A 19,592-nucleotide genomic window follows, 5' to 3' on the forward strand; every position below is an offset into this window, starting at 1 on the left:
ATCGTATTAACATATGCTTCTTATCTAGTGGGTCTCAAGTAGGGCTTATATTCCCCCGTCCTTGTTGTCATGATCTTACAAGACGACCTCTAATACTTGTCATCATTCGCTATCCCGTCTTCTTCTAATCTGACTTGTGCCATAGCTTTTGCTTGGACATCTGCCAAGGTCCTACAAGGATTCTTTGTAAGTTCCTCATATAACGGTGAGTCTCTTTCCAAACCCATTCTAAATGCCTCTATAACCATAGGAATGTCACAATTTGTAATAGTCACCTTCTCCCGATTGAATCATGTCAGATAGTCACGTAGTGGTATCCTGTGACATTGTATAATCTTGTATAGGTCGCTTGTGGTCTTATCAAACACTCTACTGCTTGCAAACTATAAATTGAACCCATCTTCCAAGTTTGCAAAAGTCTTTATACTTCTGTTTGGAAAATTGACGAACCATTGTAAAGCTGGGCCTGATAGAGTCGAACCAAATCCCTTACACATGCAGGCTCCTTTCAGGTCTCGTGTAATAGGCACTTTGAACATCCTTTGCTTGTACTGGGCTATATATATATTCCAATGGATCACTGGCCCCATCGTATGGCCTCATTTGGGGCACAATGAAACATTTTCGAATATCCATCAAAGCAATATTGTCATCAAAAGGAGAGTTTACATAGCTTATTGGGGTTGCTTTCTCCGAAGGCTTAGGGATGCCAGGGATACTTTCGATCAATTCCCTTACTTCTTGTAATTCCCTTTTAAATTCCTCTGGAATGTGATTACGAGACCTGGAACTCCTATGTTACGATCTTCTCTTGTCACGATCTTCATCTCGCTCCCCTTAGTTATTATAATGTTGTTAATCATGTCAACGCTTCGTATCATCATTGTTATTCGTAACATTCTCATTCTCTTCTACTATGATCACATCATTAGTATCCTTTCTTGGCTCTTCACGTTGATCCCATTCTTCTACATCGTCCATGTTTAAGCTCCTGACCACACTTGGAACTATCTTTTTCATAGTTGTTTTTGTCTTTGATTTGGTCGTACTGATTTCCTTCTTCAGTACTTCATTTTTTGAGCGTATTTTTTCCATCTCATCTTGTAGTCTTTTCAGTATAGCGGTTATCTCTTTGTTGATCTCTGTCTCAGCTCTTTGGTTTTGAGATTTCCCCTCCGGTTCGTTGCTTGTCATTGTGGTGAATCAATCGAATTCTTAGCAAATTTTCCACAGACGATGCCAATTATTTTTACCAAAATTTGTAGATTAAATACTAAGAACTACTCTTTATTATTATGAACTAATTGCAAGAAAATGTAAAAACGGATAAGTAAGTGAGACAAAAAATTGATGATGCGAAAAACCTATTAATAATTAAAAAACACAGGTGAAATTGTGTACCCAACCGAAAACACTTGACTAAGATATCGAATATGGTTACAATGTAAGTGAGATCATGCAAGACAAGTTACCGGACTTCAAATTCAAAGAGATGTATTTATATGTTTATCCTCATACTTGAATATCGATTGTGTATATGATGTATATGTATGTTGATGTCACTTGTGTAGCTCATTTATCACCTTATCCCTCCTTTTTTTGCTCCATTCAAATTCATACTTATCTTCCCCTACCTTCTCTCCTCTGCGTGTACACGTTGCGGAAGAATAGATTTTGCAGTTCAACTTCAACTCCTACTAACCAGGACTGTTAGTTGACTGCATCTTTGTGCTTATCAGATCATCTTGTCATCCACGTTGCTCATGACTCGTTCTCCGTCCAGTATCATGTCTTCAATCATCTTCCCGTCTCGTGTTATGTCTTCCTTTCCCGTCATGTCTTAGTAAGAAAAATCAGTAATAACAATATTTCTCACTCACATAAATCAAATCCTACCTGACTAGTTTATAATATATTCTGTTATACCCAAAATTTAGCATTGAATTGACTCGGGTCAAATGCGGATTACGTGCGGTCAAACCCGGTATTGCGTTGTAGAATGTTAAGACGCGTCCAGGCACCGAGGACGCGCCTACGTTTCAGGAGATGTTTTATGGTCTAGAGATGGCGAAGCTTGGGAGTGCATGATTGGTAGAGGACGCGCCCAAGCATTTTGGACGCATCAACAGTGGTGAAAGTACTTGGCAAATGTTGTCTTTTGGCAATGGAAGTTGGAGGACGCGCTTGTCTCTATTAGGACGCGTCTTGTTGCTGTGGCATGCTGTAGGAAACGGTTGGTGAAGAAACAAGGTTGGTTTTATAAAGTTGAGGACGCGCCCAGGGTCTTAGGACACGTCCAGTGGTTGGTCAATACACTTTTAATGGTGACTTCAGGGCAAAGCTTGCATGGAGAGGAGCAATGGAGATTGTTTTTACTAACGTATTTGTTGCAGGTACTCTTTGAAGAATTCCCTCCTTCAAACGGTCAAGGAGGGGGATGTCCGTGAAAAGCTTGAAGGCCTCCAGGGGTATGCCTGATGATTAAAGGCTTCCTCCTGTATTCAACGGGTGTCCTCGTTGGGGATGCGGGGTTAACATTGGTGTGTGCTTTGGGAACTCTGTTCTTGTATTCAACGGGTGTCCTCGTTGGAGAACTTTGGAGTCATCCTGTACTTTGCACCTAAGAGCTTGGGATCACATGTCCTGTTATCTGGTGGGTTATCCTCATTCGGGGGACAGGGATGCGTCCGGCACTTGGGGTGAACCGTGGCTATACCTGCGTCCGTAAATCAAGGGAAATAGCTGTAGCGGAGTGTTATCCTTACACAAGAAGATGCATTATCCGTGAAGTCCTGCGATTACGGACGAGCCTTGGGCCTTTGCGGTTGGGCCTCATAGTTGGACATTCCTAAAGCTAGCGGAAGATAGACTTTGGATGGGCTTCTACCGAGCCTAGGAATAAGAAGTCTAAGCCCATTATATTTCTTGTTCCACAAGAACTACGTCAGGCTTGATCCCTATATAAAAGGTACGTAGGTACATTGAGAGGGTAAGAAGTTGAGAGCTGATAAGAGAGCCACCACTTACTCTAATCATTCTCATCCTAAAACAACCACAAACCACCACACACCGCTTGATTTTCCGGCGAAGAACCATCGTCACAGATCTTAGTTCCGGTGAGAAACCTCAATCTTTGTTGTTACCAGATTCCTCCGTCAAAAAATTGGCGCTAGAAGGAGGGGTTGCTAATTATGATCGTAATCTTAGGAGGAAAAGATGTCTTACAATCTTGATGGAAGTTCGCAGATCTGAAGGAGAAGGCGGGGGGGCTACACTCGCCATGAACCCTACGTTCCCAGAAATATGGTAGAGGGATACTCTTAATAGTTTTCACTCAAGGTTGAATACGGTGGAGCATCGGAGAATGAGGAGAGGTCGTCGTTTTCCCCGTCATGGCCACGCCATGGGGAAAGCGCCGGTAGTTGAAGGAGATACCCAGGGTAGCGGAGAAAACTCGCGAATCACTCCGCGGTGTTTGGAATATTCTGATGATGTAGAGCCTATTGTGGAACTTGTCGATGAGGACACTGATGGTAGGGAAAGGCCTCGCCTTGGTAACCAGGTGGTGCCACACCCACATAGGTGTGGGCGTATGATGCACGAACATCGTCGTGCGGAGAACCCTCAGAATCAAGATGAGGAAAGAAGGGATTTTTCAACCTTGAAAAGAAGGCTTGGCATAAGGTTGGAAGATGACAATTTGAGGATGATGCCGGTAGAATGGCAAAAGGAAGGAAACGCTGGAGAAGCGAGGCCCCGTGATACAACGTGTGTGCCCCCTACATTCCAAAGGGATGATAGGGCGCGACACCGCGAGCACGAGTCTGCCCCTCCGTGAGGAAGGCCCGGGAATTACTACCGGGGATATCAGAGGAATGGACGAGGAAGGATGGGATACCAATATGGAAGAACACCCTACAATGGTAGGAGAGATGGCGCACCCTCTACTGAAGAAGCTCATGTCGTTATTCTTATAGCTTCCCACAGTGCTACGGGTAATGGATCCAAGGCGTGTCCTCATGACCAGGATGGCGGGCGAATTCAAGTAAGAGTGCCAAATAATTATGAAATTCCGCAACGCGGTCAAGGGGAACCTCGCGTGCGGGAAAACGTTCAAAATCAAGATGGTGACATACCACAGTCGCAGCCGCAGGGCGAGGGGCGGCGAGATCCACCGCTACACCCGGGGGGTAATCAAGGGGAACTACAATAAATTGTAGAGCAACCCCAACAGCCTAATGTTCAAACCATTCCTGGAGTAGGGACGTTTAATGTGAACGATCTCAAGAGTTGCTCAACCATCTTGAAAGAGGAAGGGTATCGGCAACTGCACAAGCTCCTTCTCCTTTTGCTGCTGTTGTGAGGGAGGCGCAATTGCCGGCAGGATACAGGAACACAACCAATGACTTGCGTTTTCATGGGAACTCTGACCCTGTGGAATTCCCGGGGCATTTCAACAATGAGATGGATGTATATCAAGTACCTAATTTGGCTCGATGCCATCTCCTGGCGGCCACTTTTAGAGAAGGTGCTCAGCAGTGGTTCCAGAAACTTGGTCCAGGTGTGATCATATCCTGGGAACAGATGAAAATGTTGTTTTTAACTCAATTCCAAGCTGCAGTGAAGTACACACCACCAGTTACCACACTGGCTAATGTGAAACAGAAGGACGGAGAAAGTTTGACCTCATACTTCAAAAGGTTCAATGCAGAATCCACTTTGGTGAGGGGCGCAACTGATGAAACGCTAAAAATACTTCTTATAGCTGGATTGCGTGTGGGAACAGATTTCTGGAAGCACTTGCAAGGGAAGGACCCCGTCTCGTTAGCTGATGTGCTTGCGCAGGCGGAATCATTCAAAGCGATTGAACAGTCGCTTGCAGAAACAAAAAAGAATAACAACACCCATAACTCCAAGGGGAGAACCAAGAGAAGAGATAGATCATTGAGCCCAGATTATCGGCAGAATTCCAGAAGCCCTAATAGAGTGAACACCGTGAATACGCGGAGAGAATGGAGCCCGCCATCGAACTATAAGAGAAGGGTCAGCAATTATACCCCACTGGCGGCATCCATTGATCATATCTTTGAGGTAAATAAGGATAGAGGAATCTTCAAGAAACCAGACCGTCTAACTTCATGGCAGAGTAGAGACAAGAAGAAGTATTATGATTACCATGAGTCTACCGGCCATGACACTCACGAGTTTCATCACCTAAAAGATGAAAGTAATGAATTGATCAAGGCTGGGTACCTGGGAGAATGGATTGATAAGGTGAAGCGACGCAGGGGAAGCGATGACAAGGGTAAGGATGAAAGACAGCCCCCGCGGGTGGAAGATGTTGAAAAAATAGCGGAGGTTAAGTTTCAGAGGGCTGGTAGTATCAGGGCAATTTTTGGAGGAAACCCATTTGTTGGTGATAGTAATCGAGCATTGGAAAGAAATGCAAGAGAAGCACGGCATCCTCCGCTCACCAACATTCATAGTCTGTAAGATAGACCCCCAAAAGTATTCAAAGGGAAGTCAGCTGATATTACGTTCAGGGAGAGAGAGTCGAGATGGGTACATCATCCCCACAATGATGCGCTGGTAATAACTATGCTTATCGGAGCAATGAACGTGCATCGGGTCTTCTTGGATAATGGGAGCTCTGTGAACATCCTGTATTACAGCACGTACAAAAAATTGGGTTTCCTGGATAGCGACATGTATTTTGAAGATGCACACGTCTATGGCTTTACTGGAGAAGCAGTAAGGGTTATGGGTTCAGTAAGGCTTCCGGTTATACTTGGGGAAGGAGCTTTGTCTGTCACTCAAATGATAGATTTCAAAGTATTGGATCAGGATTCCGCGCAGAACGTGTTGGTGGGAAGACCGTGGTTATGGGCGTTCAGGGTGATAACCTCGATACATCACTTGATGATAAAGTTCCCGACACCTAACGGAGTAGGCAGTCTGAGAGGATCACAGTACGAGTCACGCGACTACTATCACAAGGATGTTAAAGAATTCCGCAGAAGAAGGTACGAGGGAAAGGGTCTTCCATTTGAGGGTGCGTAGGACATTCATACAAAACCAAGTGAAGAGGTTCATGCCCACTATTTTGTAGAAGGCCCCGAGGGGGAAGAAACCTATGTCACCGGGCACTCTGTTTTGACGCTGGGAAATGTTTCGAGGATACGCAGCATGGAAGAGGTTGTGGTGAACCATGCAGAGGAGATCATGCAGAAGGAGGTTAATGGGGAAAAATTGGAAGGAAAAAGTGAGATTTTGCAAGGTCTCGAAAATAACTTCAAGGTGGATGCTCCTCAAAAAGAGGACGTGCCCTGGAAGAGTAAAAATGGAATTGAGGTTGATGCTCCTCCAAATGAGGACGCATCCTCTTCACCTGTGTTGCACAAAACCATGCCTTGTCCTGAGGTAGATGCTCGCACTCATGGGGACGTACCCCCAGATGCAAGAGTGGAAGTCGAGGACCCCCGAGACTTTGATTTCGATTTGGATCCCACGATCCCTATGCCCGCCGAAAAGACGGGACCGGCCGAGGACACAATATCTATTCTGGTCGATAAAGATGACCCGAACAAAGTTCTGAAGGTAGGATCCCAGTTAGGTGATGGAATGAGGGGAAGTCTCACCCGCTTCTTACTTGCAAATCTTGATGTCTTCGCATGGAGTCATTCATACATGGTGGGAATCGACCCAGGAGTAATGTGTCACCGGTTGTATATCTTCCCAAATTGTACGGGCATACGTCAAAAACACCGCCCGGTGAGCGGGGAAAGGGCGGTAGCATTAAAAGAAGAAGTAGACCGGTTGTTGGAGGTGGGACTAATCAAAGAATCCTTCTATCCCGAATGGCTTGCAAATCCAGTGCTTATGAAAAAGCCGAACGGGAAATGGAGGACATGTGTGGACTTCACAGATATCAATAAGGCCTGTCCAAAGGATAGCTTCCCGCTCCCACGAATTGATCAGTTGGTTGACGCGACAGCATGGCATACCTTGCTGAGTTTTATGGATGCGTACTCTGGTTACAATTAAATTCTGATGTATGGTCCCGATCAATAATATACATCCTTCATCACTGACAGGGGGTTATACTGTTATATAGGAATGCAGTTTGGTTTGATTCTCGCTGGCGCAACCTACCAGCGGTTGGTAAACATGATGTTTAAGAACCAAATTGGGAGAACCATGGAGGTATATGTGGATGATATGATGGTAAAGTCCAAGGTGGCAAATGACCATATCAAGTACCTGATGGAAATGTTTAACATTTTAAGGAGGTTTCGCATGAAGTTGAACCCACAAAAGTATGTGTTCGGCGTGGAGTCGGCCAAGTTTCTCGGGTTCATCGTCAACCATAGGGGAATTGAGGCCAACCCCGCAAAGATCAATGCACTGTTGGATATGAAGTCACCCACCAATGTAAAACAGGTGCAGAGTTTAACTGGGAGGATTGTCGCGCTAAATCGATTTGTTTCCAAGTCGTCCGATAGATGCAAGGAATTCTTCAAAACTATCAAGCTGGCAGGGAAGGACTTCATATGGATACCAGAATGTGAAGAGGCCTTTAGAAAGATCAAAGAACAACTGGGGAACCCTCCCAGGTTATCAAAACCATTGGATGGAGAATCTCTAATACTGTACCTTACAGTGTCTGAGTATTCAATCAATGTAGTTCTGGTAAGAGAGGAAGATGGGCAGCAGTCACCAGTGTATTATGTGAGCAAGCGGTTGCACAATGCTGAGACTCGCTACACAAGCATGGAAAAGCTGGTTTATGCCTTGATTCTTGCATCAAGAAAATTACGACCGTATTTCCAGGCCCATAGAGTTGAAGTCCGTACGACATACCCGCTATGACAAGTCCTTCATAAACCAGAGTCATCGGGATGAATGCTGAAGTGGGTTATGGAGTTGGGACAGTTTGATTTGGAATATGTGCCCTGGACAGCGATTAAAGAGCAGGCCTAAGCTGATTTCTTGTTGGAATTTGATTCTGAAGTTGATGACAAAGCTTTGGTGATGCTACGTCCACCTTATGTTGAGGAGTCTTTGGAGGAGTTTCCACATCCCTGATGGATCTTACATGTTGATGGGGCAGTTAACAATGGAGGAGCAGGTGCGGGTATAGTACTCGTGTCTCCAGAAGGCCATCATCTGATGAGCGCAATTCATTTCAAGTTTTATGCAACAAATAATGATGCGGAGTATGAAGCGTTGATTAATGGCCTAAAGATCACTTTGGAAATGGGGGTGAGAAACCTAATTGCGAGGAGTGACTCAGAGCTGGTGGTGAATCAGGTGAACGGGGGATTTCAAGCGCGAGGCCCACAAACAGAATTATACTTGAGATGCACGCAGCGCCTGATTGGAATGTTCAAAGAAGTTAGGTTAGAATGTATGTCGCGGGAGAAGAACAGTAACACGGATGCTCTAGCAAAAATGGGGTCGCAACAAGAGGCTGTGTTGTTAGGATCCATACCTCTTGAGATCCATGAGATTCCTAGTATCCTAGAGATAGAGGTTATGCAAGTGGATGGGTCTCCCAAGGAAACATGGATGACGCTCATTCTTGCCTACATTCACAAGGGGACACTCCCCGAGGATAAGTTTAAGGCTCGTCGACTCCGCTATCAGGATGCAAGATATGTGATATACGACGAAGTTCTGTACAAGAGAGGGTTCAATCAACCGCTGCTTAGATGTGTTGACGAAGAAGAAGGAAATTACATCTTAAGGGAAGTACATAAGGGAATCTGTGGCAATCACTCGGGGGGTAGCTCGTTGGCGATGAAAGTTTTGTGCCAAGGGTACTATTGGCCTACAATGAAAGAGGATGCTACAAATTTTGTCAGGGCATGCGATCGCTATCAGCGCTTTGCAAACTACTCGTCTATGCCGGTGACGCTCTTAACGCCTATGGTAAGCTCGTGGCCGTTCACCATGTGGGGAATTGATCTTATCGGAGAATTACCTAAAGCTAAAGGGGATGTCAAATATGCAGTGGTTGCGGTTGATTACCTTACCAAATGGGCGGAAGCTATGCCATTGGCTACTATCACCGCAAAGAAAATCAGAGATTTTGTTTTCAACTGCATCGTGTGCAGGTTTGGCATCCCTTACAAGCTTATATCTGACAACGGAAAGCAATTTGACAGCAAGGAGTTGTGACAACTATGTGAGGAATTGAAAATTAGGAAGGAGTTTGCAGCGGTCTATCATCCTCAAAGCAATGGGCTGACAGAAGCTGTGAATAAAATAATAAAGCATACCCTCAAAGCAAAGCTGGAAGAGCGCAAAGGGAATTGGCCTAAAGAACTCCCAAAAGTGATGTGGTCCTATAATACTACTCCACGATCTACTACGGGAGAAACTCCATTTATGCTGACTTACGGCTATGAAGTTATGGTTCCCGTGGAAGTTGGTTCAGGATCGCTTCGCAGAGATCGTTACACGGAAGAAGATGCAGAGGTCAGTCAAAGGATTTATTTGGATCTCTTGGAAGAAACAAGGGAAAATTCTCAGCTGAGGCTCACGGCGTATCAGCAACGTGCCACAAGGTATTATAACAAGAAGGTAAAGGGACATTTGCTGAAGTTAGGGGATTTGGTGCTGAGGAAGGTGATGCTGAACACGAAGAATCCCCAGCATGGAGTATTTGGAGCTAATTGGGAAGGGTCATACAAGATAAAAGCCATCTTGTGGAAAGGGACTTATCACCTTGAGGACATGGAAGGGAAGCTGGTTTCGCGAGCTTGGAACGCGGAACATCTCCGGAAGTATTATCAGTAAGGCGCGGCTTTGGCCCCTTACATATCTTTTTACTTAGGGCTATGCCCGGACTATAGACTAGAATTAAATAAATTCCTCCTAGCCTAGGGGGGTAGTGCATGTACTACTTATCTTGGAACTAGTTGAAGGGTCATTTTTTTGAAATAATTTCCCCACAGAGCATATTAGCCGTGGGACTGGTGCAGTTTTGACACCAGAGCGCATTATTAATGAAAACTTTGAAATTTTCCAAAAGTTATTTGCTTGTTAATTTGATTGGTTGCATAACGCGTCCAAGCCATAGGGCGCGCCCTGAGTGATAGTTCTGTGCAGATGTTAAAAGGAACAATAAAATTCAAGTAAAATTGGAACTGAGACGCGTACTATTTCCAAGGACACGCCCAAGTTATCTTGATAGATGCTCCAACAGTTTTATGTTTCTTCAATTTTTACAAAACATAATTAAAGGGAAGACGCGTCCTTGCTGAGGACGCGCCCCCAGCACTCTGTATCTTATCTAAGTGCCCAAGTGTAGCATGATATCATACACTATCCAGACAATTCTACACAGACGCGTCCAAACAGAAAGGACGCGCCCATTAATAACACCTACTTGATGTGTGACAGTAGAGATAACGACAATGTTTAAAAGGCGATGCGTCCTCCATAGGACCCGCCCATCTTTATGACAAAGCAGAGTTGATCAAGAAAAAGATATGCAGAGGCAAATTAAAGAGAAATGTCATGAAAATGTGCAAGCAAAAGGAGTTCAAAAGTAATCATTACAATTTGCAAGGCTTCAAGGGGCCGGCACCCTTAAATAGTTCAGGTAAAAAACTCCATAAATAAACATAGGACGCGTCCTAGGCAGGAGGCGCGTCCTGAGGCTTGTCTTGGTTGTCTGCAGGAGAAGGTTGAGTCTGAAGCGGAGTAGGGGCAGGGGACGCGTCCTCTTCCTCCAAGCCCAGGAAAATTCTCTTGCTTTTGATAGAATCTGCAGGCTCGACTCTGAAATCGTTGACCCAAATCTGGGTGACTGCATCGAACTTTGAAAAAGTATACTCTGGGTCATTTACAATAAACCCAGAGAACCACTCTTCAAACCCAGCTGCGAAGCCATTCTGATAAATTAGTTTTTTCTCCTCTCTCCACCCATGCAGTCTGTCATTGTTTAGAGTGTCAAGCTCCAGCTGCATGGTAGAATTCAGAGTGATAACACTCTCTATTGTTTTATCCATAGAGGAAATACTACCTTCCAACACGGCTTTCTCCCCCTCAAGACGCGTCTTCTCCTCCTCCAGGCATTTGATCTCAGCATCCTTTTCTTGGACAAGCAGATTAATGTACTTTTCCAGAGATTTTATCTTATCTTCAGCTTGGTTCTTTGCAGTGTCGGTGGCAGCAAGACACGCCCTGAGCCTTGAAGACATATTAGCACTTTTCCTGGCATGCAAGTGAAGCTCAGCTGCAGCCCTCACCATAGCATCCTCTGTCTATTTCTCTGTCCTGAAAGTCCAGCCTCTAACTTCGTCTTCATTGAAGTCGCCGGCTGAGGACGCGCCAAGATATCGAAGCACAAAAGATTGATCATCTGGCACTACTTTCTGACGTTTTGAGGGCGCGTCCTCCTCCTTCTCAGGGATGTCAAGCACAGTAGTGTCAATTATTTTTGGTGGAGGAGAAGGAGTTACAGCAGGAGTGGGGTCTTTGACCTTTGGATCAGACTTTGCAGGGGCCTGTTTTCTGGCCATTAGCTTTTTGGAAGCTCCAATAGCAAATCCTTTTGGAAGAGAGGCCATATCTGTGATATAAATATGGAAAGGTGTTAGTTGAATAAAGAAGACGCATCCAGATAACATGACGCGCCCATATTATAATATAAAGATTTTACATGCATGCAGTTAAAGACACGTAAGTGCATGAAAAGATGTCAAGTAAAACGTATGTAAAAACATGTAAATGCATGAAGATATGTCAGGGAAGGTATATGAGACATGAATAATGCGTGTATGTGTCAAGTACGGGAAGGATGACGCGTCCTAAGTATATTACGCGCCCTACCTAAGGACATACTGACTATAACGTGAGTTATGGGAGAAGTATAAGTCATGGGAAAATAGTGCAAGTCCCAAATGACTGGAACAAGACTCGCCTTGAGAGTAAGACGCGTCCAAAACAGAGATATGTGTGCAGGAAACACCCGTAAAAATTATTAAGTTTTGGGTACAAAAGGAAAGACAAACGTTAGCATGACGCGTCAAAGAATCATGACGCGCCCTACAGATTTAGGTAAATTGATATTTTTAGAATGAGGAGCTAATTCTGTAGCTTTGGACGCGTCCAAAAAGTATGACGCGTCCTCTCTCATATAAACTTACCTTGTTCTAAGTTGAATTGCTTACTAATGTCAATCTCGACCACTTTTGCGGCGCTAAGGCCCCTGGCTTTTTTTGAGGCTGTGAGAACAGGTTTGCCATTATGAAATTCAGGAAACTTGCAGATAGAGCCAACCCGGGCAGATAACGCGCCCACCAGTTTGAGGTTGTCTTCTGTGATCATGTCCTTGAGGTTGAAGTGCTTCTCTGTATACAGAAGAACTTTATTTGCTCTCTTTTTTCTTTTCCATGTTAATTCCTTTTGAACTCTTTTGTCTAGAGGTAAAAACTAATAATGACTTGTTAAAGAATTTTTTTTTTGGAAAAGCAGGACGCGTCCATGGTAAGAGACGCATCGAGCATATTAGGACATGTTTTGGGAATCACTTACTTGGTTCTAGGTTGAAATGAACTCGGGATCTCTTGACATCATAGACATAGAAGAAAGGTTCCTTCCAATCCCTCTCGTGGCTGATCTTGCCTTCATTGAACTCCTTGTTATTCAGCCACTTGTTGACTACAAAGAAATGATAACCAGGAATTGATTTTCTTATACTGTAAAAAAAGCTGAATTCCTTCATTGAGGGCGCGCCCAGTCCGAGATTGTGGTACATCATGTACAAAGCCCAAGCTAGTTTGTACGAGTTTGGAGACAATTGAACCGGGGCAACGTCATACCACTTCAAGATCTTTTTGATGTATGGGTGCAAGGGCGGCCCCACGCCTAGAGAAATCAATTTTGGTGTGAGCACCATTCTAGGGATCCTTTGGTTCCCAATGTTGAAGATGTGTGGCCTCATGGTCCGAAGAGGGCGCGCCTAGATGCCCTCCATGTCATTATATTTCATGTGTCACTGGATCTCCAAGTTTGTTTCAGTGGAGTCGAGGGCTACACAGGCTAGCTTGCCTTATTTCTTCCTCCTGGCGTTTTTCTCTGCCTCAGTTAAAGCATCAAGCTTGGTCCAGTCACAATCCACTTTGACGTCCAAGGGTTCCCAGTGTTCGAGGGGTGAGTCGGATTTTTGAGGAGACACAGGATACTTTTCAGGATCGGGATTTCTTTTTTCAAACTCATTTACGCTGAAAGGAAACGCGTCCTGAGAAGGAGCCGCACCCTGTGAAGCTGACGCGTCCTTAGAAGGGGACGCGTCCTCGTCTGAAACAGTCATATGTTGAGGCAGTTGGCTTGTGGTGGGTATAATCTCATCATTCGTCCAATCTTCGATGGCGGCCCTAACATGTAGAATTGGAGTTCTTTTGCGTTTGAGTCCTTTCTTTTTCATTCTTGAGCTTATGGGGACGTGATCCATGGAATCGGAACTGGAGTCGGACATTGTAAAAGTCTTTGAGTTGAGAGATTCAAAGACACGTCTTTCTTTCTTAAGGAAGGAACTCGTCCTATGAGATTCAGGGAAGTCGGGTATGAAAGAGATCAAGTGTGGGGAATAAATCCCAAGGCGTTTGTTGAGTACTTTGAATGGATGGAAAGGTGATGAAGAAGACGCGTCCTCCAGCTGCAAAAGTAGGAAGAAAAATTTGAGGACGCCTCCACATAAAAAGAAAAAAGAAGAAGGAAGATATTGTAAACATGTGAGAACGCGTCCTAAGAATCTACCGCATGGGATACACTGCGATGACGTGTCCTAGTAAAGTATTGTCCCTATGTGACCTCTAGTTAAAACGACTTAAACATACGTCTTAAGCGAAGGAATATAAGACGCGCCCTGACGGGTAGACGCGTCCTACGTGGTTGCAGTGCGGTGGAATTTTAACCGACTGTTAGCAATTTGGGGAAAATGTAACAAAACCCTAAGAACATGTAATTCAAGAATCAAAATAGCAAAGTATGGAGATTTGTTATATATACACATATATATAATACAACGAAAATGAAGAACAGTGCATGAAAACACGAAGCATACGAACGGTTTCTTGCTCATTAAAATCGATTGACTCAACCAAATAAGGAAGTAAAAGAAGATATGCGTACCTTGTGAGTTGACGGTTGGATTGAGCTAAAGAAATCAGGAAATGGCCGGCTGAATCGTTGGAGTTTTGAACTTGAAGGTTAGAGGCGACGGCGAGGGTGGTTTTTTGAGAGGGAGAAGGATAAAAATGACGGTGGGAGTTCCCTCTTTCGGTATTTATAGAGGAAGGGATAGCTGACGTGGAGGACCGCTATATGCCGCAAGTACAGAGTGAAGGTAAGGCGCGTCCTCAGCAATTGACGCGTCATGTGAGCCAAATTTCGTTGCTTAGATTTAAGGATAAAAATTCTAATTTTGTTTTCAACTGCAAATGGAATTTGGGGGGTAGTTGTTATACCCAAAATTTGGCATTGAATTGACTCGGGTCAAATGCGGATTACGTGCGGTCAAACCCGGTATTGTGTTGTAGAAGGTTAAGATGCGTCCAGGCACCGAGGACGCGCCTACGCTTGAGGAGATGTTTTATGGTCTAGAGATGGCGAAGCTTGGGAGTGCATGATTGGGAGAGGACGCGCCCAAGCATTTTGGACGCGTCAACAGTGGTGAAAGTACTTGGCAAATGTGGTCTTTTGGCAATGGAAGTTGGAGGACGCGCCTGTCTCTATTAGGACGCGTCTTGTTGCTGTGGCATGCTGTAGGAAACGGTTGATGAAGAAACAAGGTTGGTTTTATAAAGATGAGGACGCACCCAGGGTCTTAGGACGCGTCCTGTGGTTGGTCAATGCACTTTTAATGGTGACTTCAGGGCAAAGCTTGCATGGAGAGGAGCAATGGAGATTATTTTTACTAACGTATTTGTTGCAGGTACTCTTTGAAGAATTCCCTCCTTCAAACGGTCAAGGAGGGGGATGTCCGTGAAAAGCTTGAAGGCCTCCAGGTGTATGCCTGATGATTGAAGGCCTCCTCCTATATTCAACGGGTGTCCTCGTTGGGGATGCGGGGTTAACATTGGTGTGTGTTTTGGTAACTCTGTTCTTGTATTCAACGGGTGTCCTCGTTGGAGAACTTTGGAGTCATCCTGCACTTTGCACCTAGGAGCTTGGGATCACCTGTCCTGTTATCTGGTGGGTTATCCTCATTCGGGGGATAGGGATGCGTCCGGCACTTGGGGTGAACCGTGGCTATACCTGCGTCCGTAAATCAAGGGAAATAGTTGTAGCAGAGTGTTATCTTTGCGCAGGGAGATGCATTATCCGTGAAGTCCTGCGATTACGGACGAGCCTTGTGCCTTTGCGGTTGGGCCTCATAGTTGGACATTCATAAAGCTAGTGGAAGATGGACTTTGGATGGGCTTCTACCGGGCCTAGGAATAAGAAGTCTAAGCCCATTAGATTTCTTGTTCTACAAGAACTACGTCAGGCTTGATCCCTATATAAAGGGTACGTAGATACATTGAGAGGGTAAGAAGTTGAGAGCTGATAAGAGAGCCATCACTTACTCTGATCAATCTCAGCCTAAAACAACCACAAATCACCACACACCGCTTGATTTTCCGGCGAAAAACCACCGTCACAGATCTTAGTTCTGGCGAGAAATCTCAATCTTTCTTGTTAACAGATTCCTCCGTCAACATATTCCTCACCCACATAAATCAATATTCCTCACCCACATATATCAAATCCTACCGGACTAATTATAAAATGTTTAACAGGTTAAATAATTAATAGGGTAAAACGAAAATGAGCAATAATACGAGTATGGGGGATGTATGCGTAAACCGTGACATTACTAATCGCAGGGTACCACCTTCTAATACTATTCATGTACAGTGTTCACTGGGACATAAAAAACCAAGATGATAAGACTTGTCAATTTGGTTGTTTGGCAGTCAATAAAATCTATATATTGTAATGCACTCGTCTATCCCTATCAAACCTCATTTCGGAACTTTCCTCTCCCTGTGTGTAGTTATGCACTCTCTCTATGACTTACTATTGTAGTAAACTCTCAGACTTGATTATTTCTCAACAGTTATATGTTTGTGCACATTTATATAGGGTATGGGATGGAAGTATATATGCTTATGCATGTTTTATACCGGAGAGTCCAAACGTTTGTTACGCGGTGTATTCTAGTTCATATTCTCATCAGTTACGAGTCCATTTAATCTTCAAGTGATGCATATATCTTATGCCGCATCGTTTATTTAACACGCCCTCCATAATTTTTAAGTTAATATTTCAATGACCATGACTTATGAAATTTCTTTACCTTTCTGCTTTTTCTTGCCGAAAAATAAAAAGAAATATTTTTCCTTTTCACGCTTTTTTTTCACAAAATTATTTCGCCGCTAATGGAAGATGTGAAGATATTTTTATTAAATCCAAGCAGTTGGAACGTTGATCCAACGGTCCGGAAATAATATGCTCAATAATTTCTCTCAAATACACACATGCTAGGGATCGGGCTCGTCGAACATTCCATGCAATATAATTAGATTCTTGGAAAATATTATTTTTTATCAAGTGTATCAAGCACAACAAAACTTGTTATGTATTTTTCATTTTAATCTAGGAATTCAAATTTGCTAAATTTAATCTAGGAATTACTAAATATTCACTATAAATCTTATGCAGTACCCTATATTCTGGATCATCTTCCAATTGGCAGCACATACATATATGGTTATGTACAACATTAACATGTATTTATTTGTATGAATATGTTCATACATGATAAATGTACTGCATCATCATTTTTCAAAGAATAATATTAATAATTGCAAGGGCACCCTCTAACCCTCCCCTTATGTATACATGTTACATGAAGCAGCAAACTTACCTATAAATATAAGCTGATCATCTTTAAGATTTTGCTCAGACCCACATTTGCTCAACCATATACTATCACCATAAAATTACTCTCTCTGTGTCTCTTCTCTAATAAAGTTATATCTACAATGGCAGCTTTTTCATATGATAAACACCATCCATTTCTTGTTGACTCTTCACCATCATCCCTCTTCTTGTTTCCAAACACAGCCACTAGTCCTCCTGCCAATCCTTCTCTAGCTACTATTACTAATTATCACCATAGTACTAATCTGTCTTCCTTTTTAGACCAATCCATCCACAATAATTACAGTCCCTGTCTTTCATCTCATCATCACCATCCATTAAGTGATCACCCTGATCCAATGGTGGACAATTCTTCCTCTGTGAATATAAGTACTGTTACTACTAGTACCACAAAACTTAGCACCTGCAGTAACAATTCTAGTTCATCTGCAGTAACTGCTCTGCCTCAAAAACAAGTTATTGATCTCATGGACAAGAGAAAGAACAACTTTGAAGAATCTCACTCCAAGGTATTGAACTTATGATTAATGATTACCAGTTACTTAAATTCTTGTGTTATATTCGGAACGTTCTTCGTTGCTAAATTCGGTATTTCTTGTTAATGTGCAGCAGAAATGCAAGAAACAGAGGAAGGAAAGTGCTAGTAGAAGATCAGGGGATGATGAAAAGAAGAAGAATGGTGAAGAAATAGAGAAAAATGAACCTCCTACTGGATACATTCATGTAAGAGCAAGGAGGGGCCAAGCTACAGATAGTCACAGTCTAGCTGAAAGGGTACACATTTTACTGTTAATCTCTCATTATTATCAATTTTGGTATATTTTACAAAACACTTCTTAATTAATTGGGCCCTGTTCTAGAACCAACTGTTGTTCATGTCTCTTTGTCTGTTAATTATCTCTATGATTTTTGAATTATTAGTTACTCTCTTTCAGGTCAGGAGAGAGAAGATTAGTGAGAGGATGAAGCTATTGCAAGCTCTTGTACCTGGTTGTGACAAGGTGAAACATGTTTTATATTAATTTGCATTTTATTTCAAGATTTCTCGTTTTTTTTTTCTTTTTCTTTTACTTTTAGAAGGATTTTTTTTAAAAAATATTATCTGACTTTTTTTTGCAACAAATATTTAGGTAACCGGCAAAGCTCTAATGTTGGATGAGATTATTAACTATGTGCAGTCCTTGCAAAACCAAGTTGAGGTAACTATCCAAAACACACTCTCTTTTTTCTAACAGTTCTGTTAGTTTTTATAGAAGTACTAACAATGTTTTTCGACAGTTCCTTTCGATGAAAATTGCTTCTGTAAATCCCACGCTCTATGATTTTGGAGTGGACTTGGATGCATTCATGGTCAAACCAGAAGTACAAAACCAGGTTAGTAATTTATGCATGCATTTGTTTTTGTACTTAAAGATTAAGTTAGTTTTGTGCTAATTACATGAAAATAAAATTATTCAGAGTAGTAGCTTGGAAGCAACCCAGAGGGTAGATGTGCAACAACAAACCCATACTCAGGCCACTAACATGTTTAACTCTACATCTGGTGGCTATTCTCTTATGGACACTTCAACTTTACATCAACTTCAACAGGTTCAGATGTCAAATATCATGTCTCAACCTCAGGTAGCAGTCTGTCTTCTAAATATTATCCACTTAATTACTTAACTACATATTTGACAAGTATGTTTGGTAGTTTTTAATTCCAGAATAATCTATAATATACAGCTATTATGGGACGTTGATGAAAATAGACAGAAGATTATTAATCATTCCGGTTTCACCAACAACTTGTCTTCTTATCATTTGAACTAGAACCATCATGTCCTGGTAAGCATCACTCTAACTTTCTCGAAATTACATTATTCTAAACTTAAATAAATACACACATTGGAGGAACCAAGCAGGGCTGACAGGCAAACTTAGGCTGAAGCCTCGGCTAAGTCGAAAAATTTAGTGAAATTTTACATCTAAAGTCTCATCTAGTCTTTAAAAATTCTTTTGGTATCAACTATTTCAGAGGAGAAGAGTACTGGCATCACCTTAAAACTCATGCAAGCCAGCTCTACGTAAGAATAAATGAAGGGGGCATATATGATGATGGAAGCTAGCCTATCTAAAATCATAAAGACTAGTTAGTGGATAAGAATGCAAAGGGAGTTAAAAGAGGACAAAGAAAATGGGACATGGACAAATATATGACCGACCGAATAAAACCCTAAATCTTTTGAAGATGCCTTGGTTCTTGTTTCTGTGTTGGTTCCTAGCTAGCTTGTCCCATTTATTTGACTCACTCTATCAACATCTGCATGGAGCACAATTCCTAGACCTAGCTTCTTTATTTTGTTGTAACTTGTATGTTATGTATCATGATGATCATATAAACCTTGAGTATTGTTTATTGTTATCTAATGTCTTTCTAATTATTGTTACAGTTCTATTCTGTTATCATTGTAGTACTGTTTCTTTACCATAATATCTTTGTCTCTCTTTTATATTGTTAGTGATATGACTACTGACTGATTTGGATTGTGGAGCTTTTGTTCATGAGATTCCGTGTCTACGTGCTTCATGTATATGTACAATGGAATCTTCATTCTTTTCAACTTTTTTTATTAATTGTTTATAATTTTGGTCATTTTTCTTTATTTATT

The 19,592-nt window shown here is 42.6% G+C and overlaps 4 protein-coding genes across 6 annotated transcripts; all 4 read left to right on the forward strand.

Moving 5' to 3' along the window:
• The first annotated feature begins 4,464 nt into the window (after nucleotides 1–4,464).
• LOC141665247 (uncharacterized) lies at nucleotides 4,465–5,493 on the forward strand. The gene is made up of 2 exons (XM_074471226.1): nucleotides 4,465–5,091; nucleotides 5,146–5,493. Exons 1-2 carry the CDS (start codon nucleotides 4,465–4,467, stop codon nucleotides 5,491–5,493), a joined length of 975 nt encoding a protein of 324 aa, XP_074327327.1.
• A 120-nt stretch (nucleotides 5,494–5,613) lies between these two features.
• Nucleotides 5,614–6,060, forward strand: LOC141665248 (uncharacterized). The gene has a single exon (XM_074471227.1). It carries the CDS (start codon nucleotides 5,614–5,616, stop codon nucleotides 6,058–6,060), a length of 447 nt encoding a protein of 148 aa, XP_074327328.1.
• A 3,279-nt stretch (nucleotides 6,061–9,339) lies between these two features.
• On the forward strand, nucleotides 9,340–9,801 carry LOC141665249 (uncharacterized). Its single transcript, XM_074471228.1, has one exon. It carries the CDS (start codon nucleotides 9,340–9,342, stop codon nucleotides 9,799–9,801), a length of 462 nt encoding a protein of 153 aa, XP_074327329.1.
• Nucleotides 9,802–16,945: 7,144 nt separating this feature from the next.
• On the forward strand, nucleotides 16,946–19,381 carry LOC141663767 (uncharacterized). 3 transcript variants are annotated; one of them, XM_074469578.1, is made up of 8 exons: nucleotides 16,946–17,450; nucleotides 17,551–17,715; nucleotides 17,877–17,942; nucleotides 18,072–18,140; nucleotides 18,220–18,315; nucleotides 18,400–18,564; nucleotides 18,667–18,768; nucleotides 18,959–19,381. In XM_074469578.1, the coding sequence occupies exons 1-7, from the start codon at nucleotides 17,043–17,045 to the stop codon at nucleotides 18,751–18,753; spliced, it is 1,056 nt and encodes a 351-aa protein (XP_074325679.1). In that variant the 5' UTR covers nucleotides 16,946–17,042; the 3' UTR covers nucleotides 18,754–18,768; nucleotides 18,959–19,381. The 3 variants fall into 3 exon arrangements, with proteins under 3 accessions (XP_074325679.1, XP_074325680.1, XP_074325682.1); XM_074469579.1 differs by having other exon boundaries at nucleotides 17,554–17,715; XM_074469581.1 differs by lacking the exon at nucleotides 18,959–19,381 and having other exon boundaries at nucleotides 18,635–18,768.
• Nucleotides 19,382–19,592: the final 211 nt, after the last annotated feature.

The sequence above is a fragment of the Apium graveolens genome, chromosome 6 (assembly GCF_009905375.1).
Source record: "Apium graveolens cultivar Ventura chromosome 6, ASM990537v1, whole genome shotgun sequence".
NCBI classification, from domain to species: Eukaryota; Viridiplantae; Streptophyta; class Magnoliopsida; order Apiales; family Apiaceae; genus Apium; species Apium graveolens.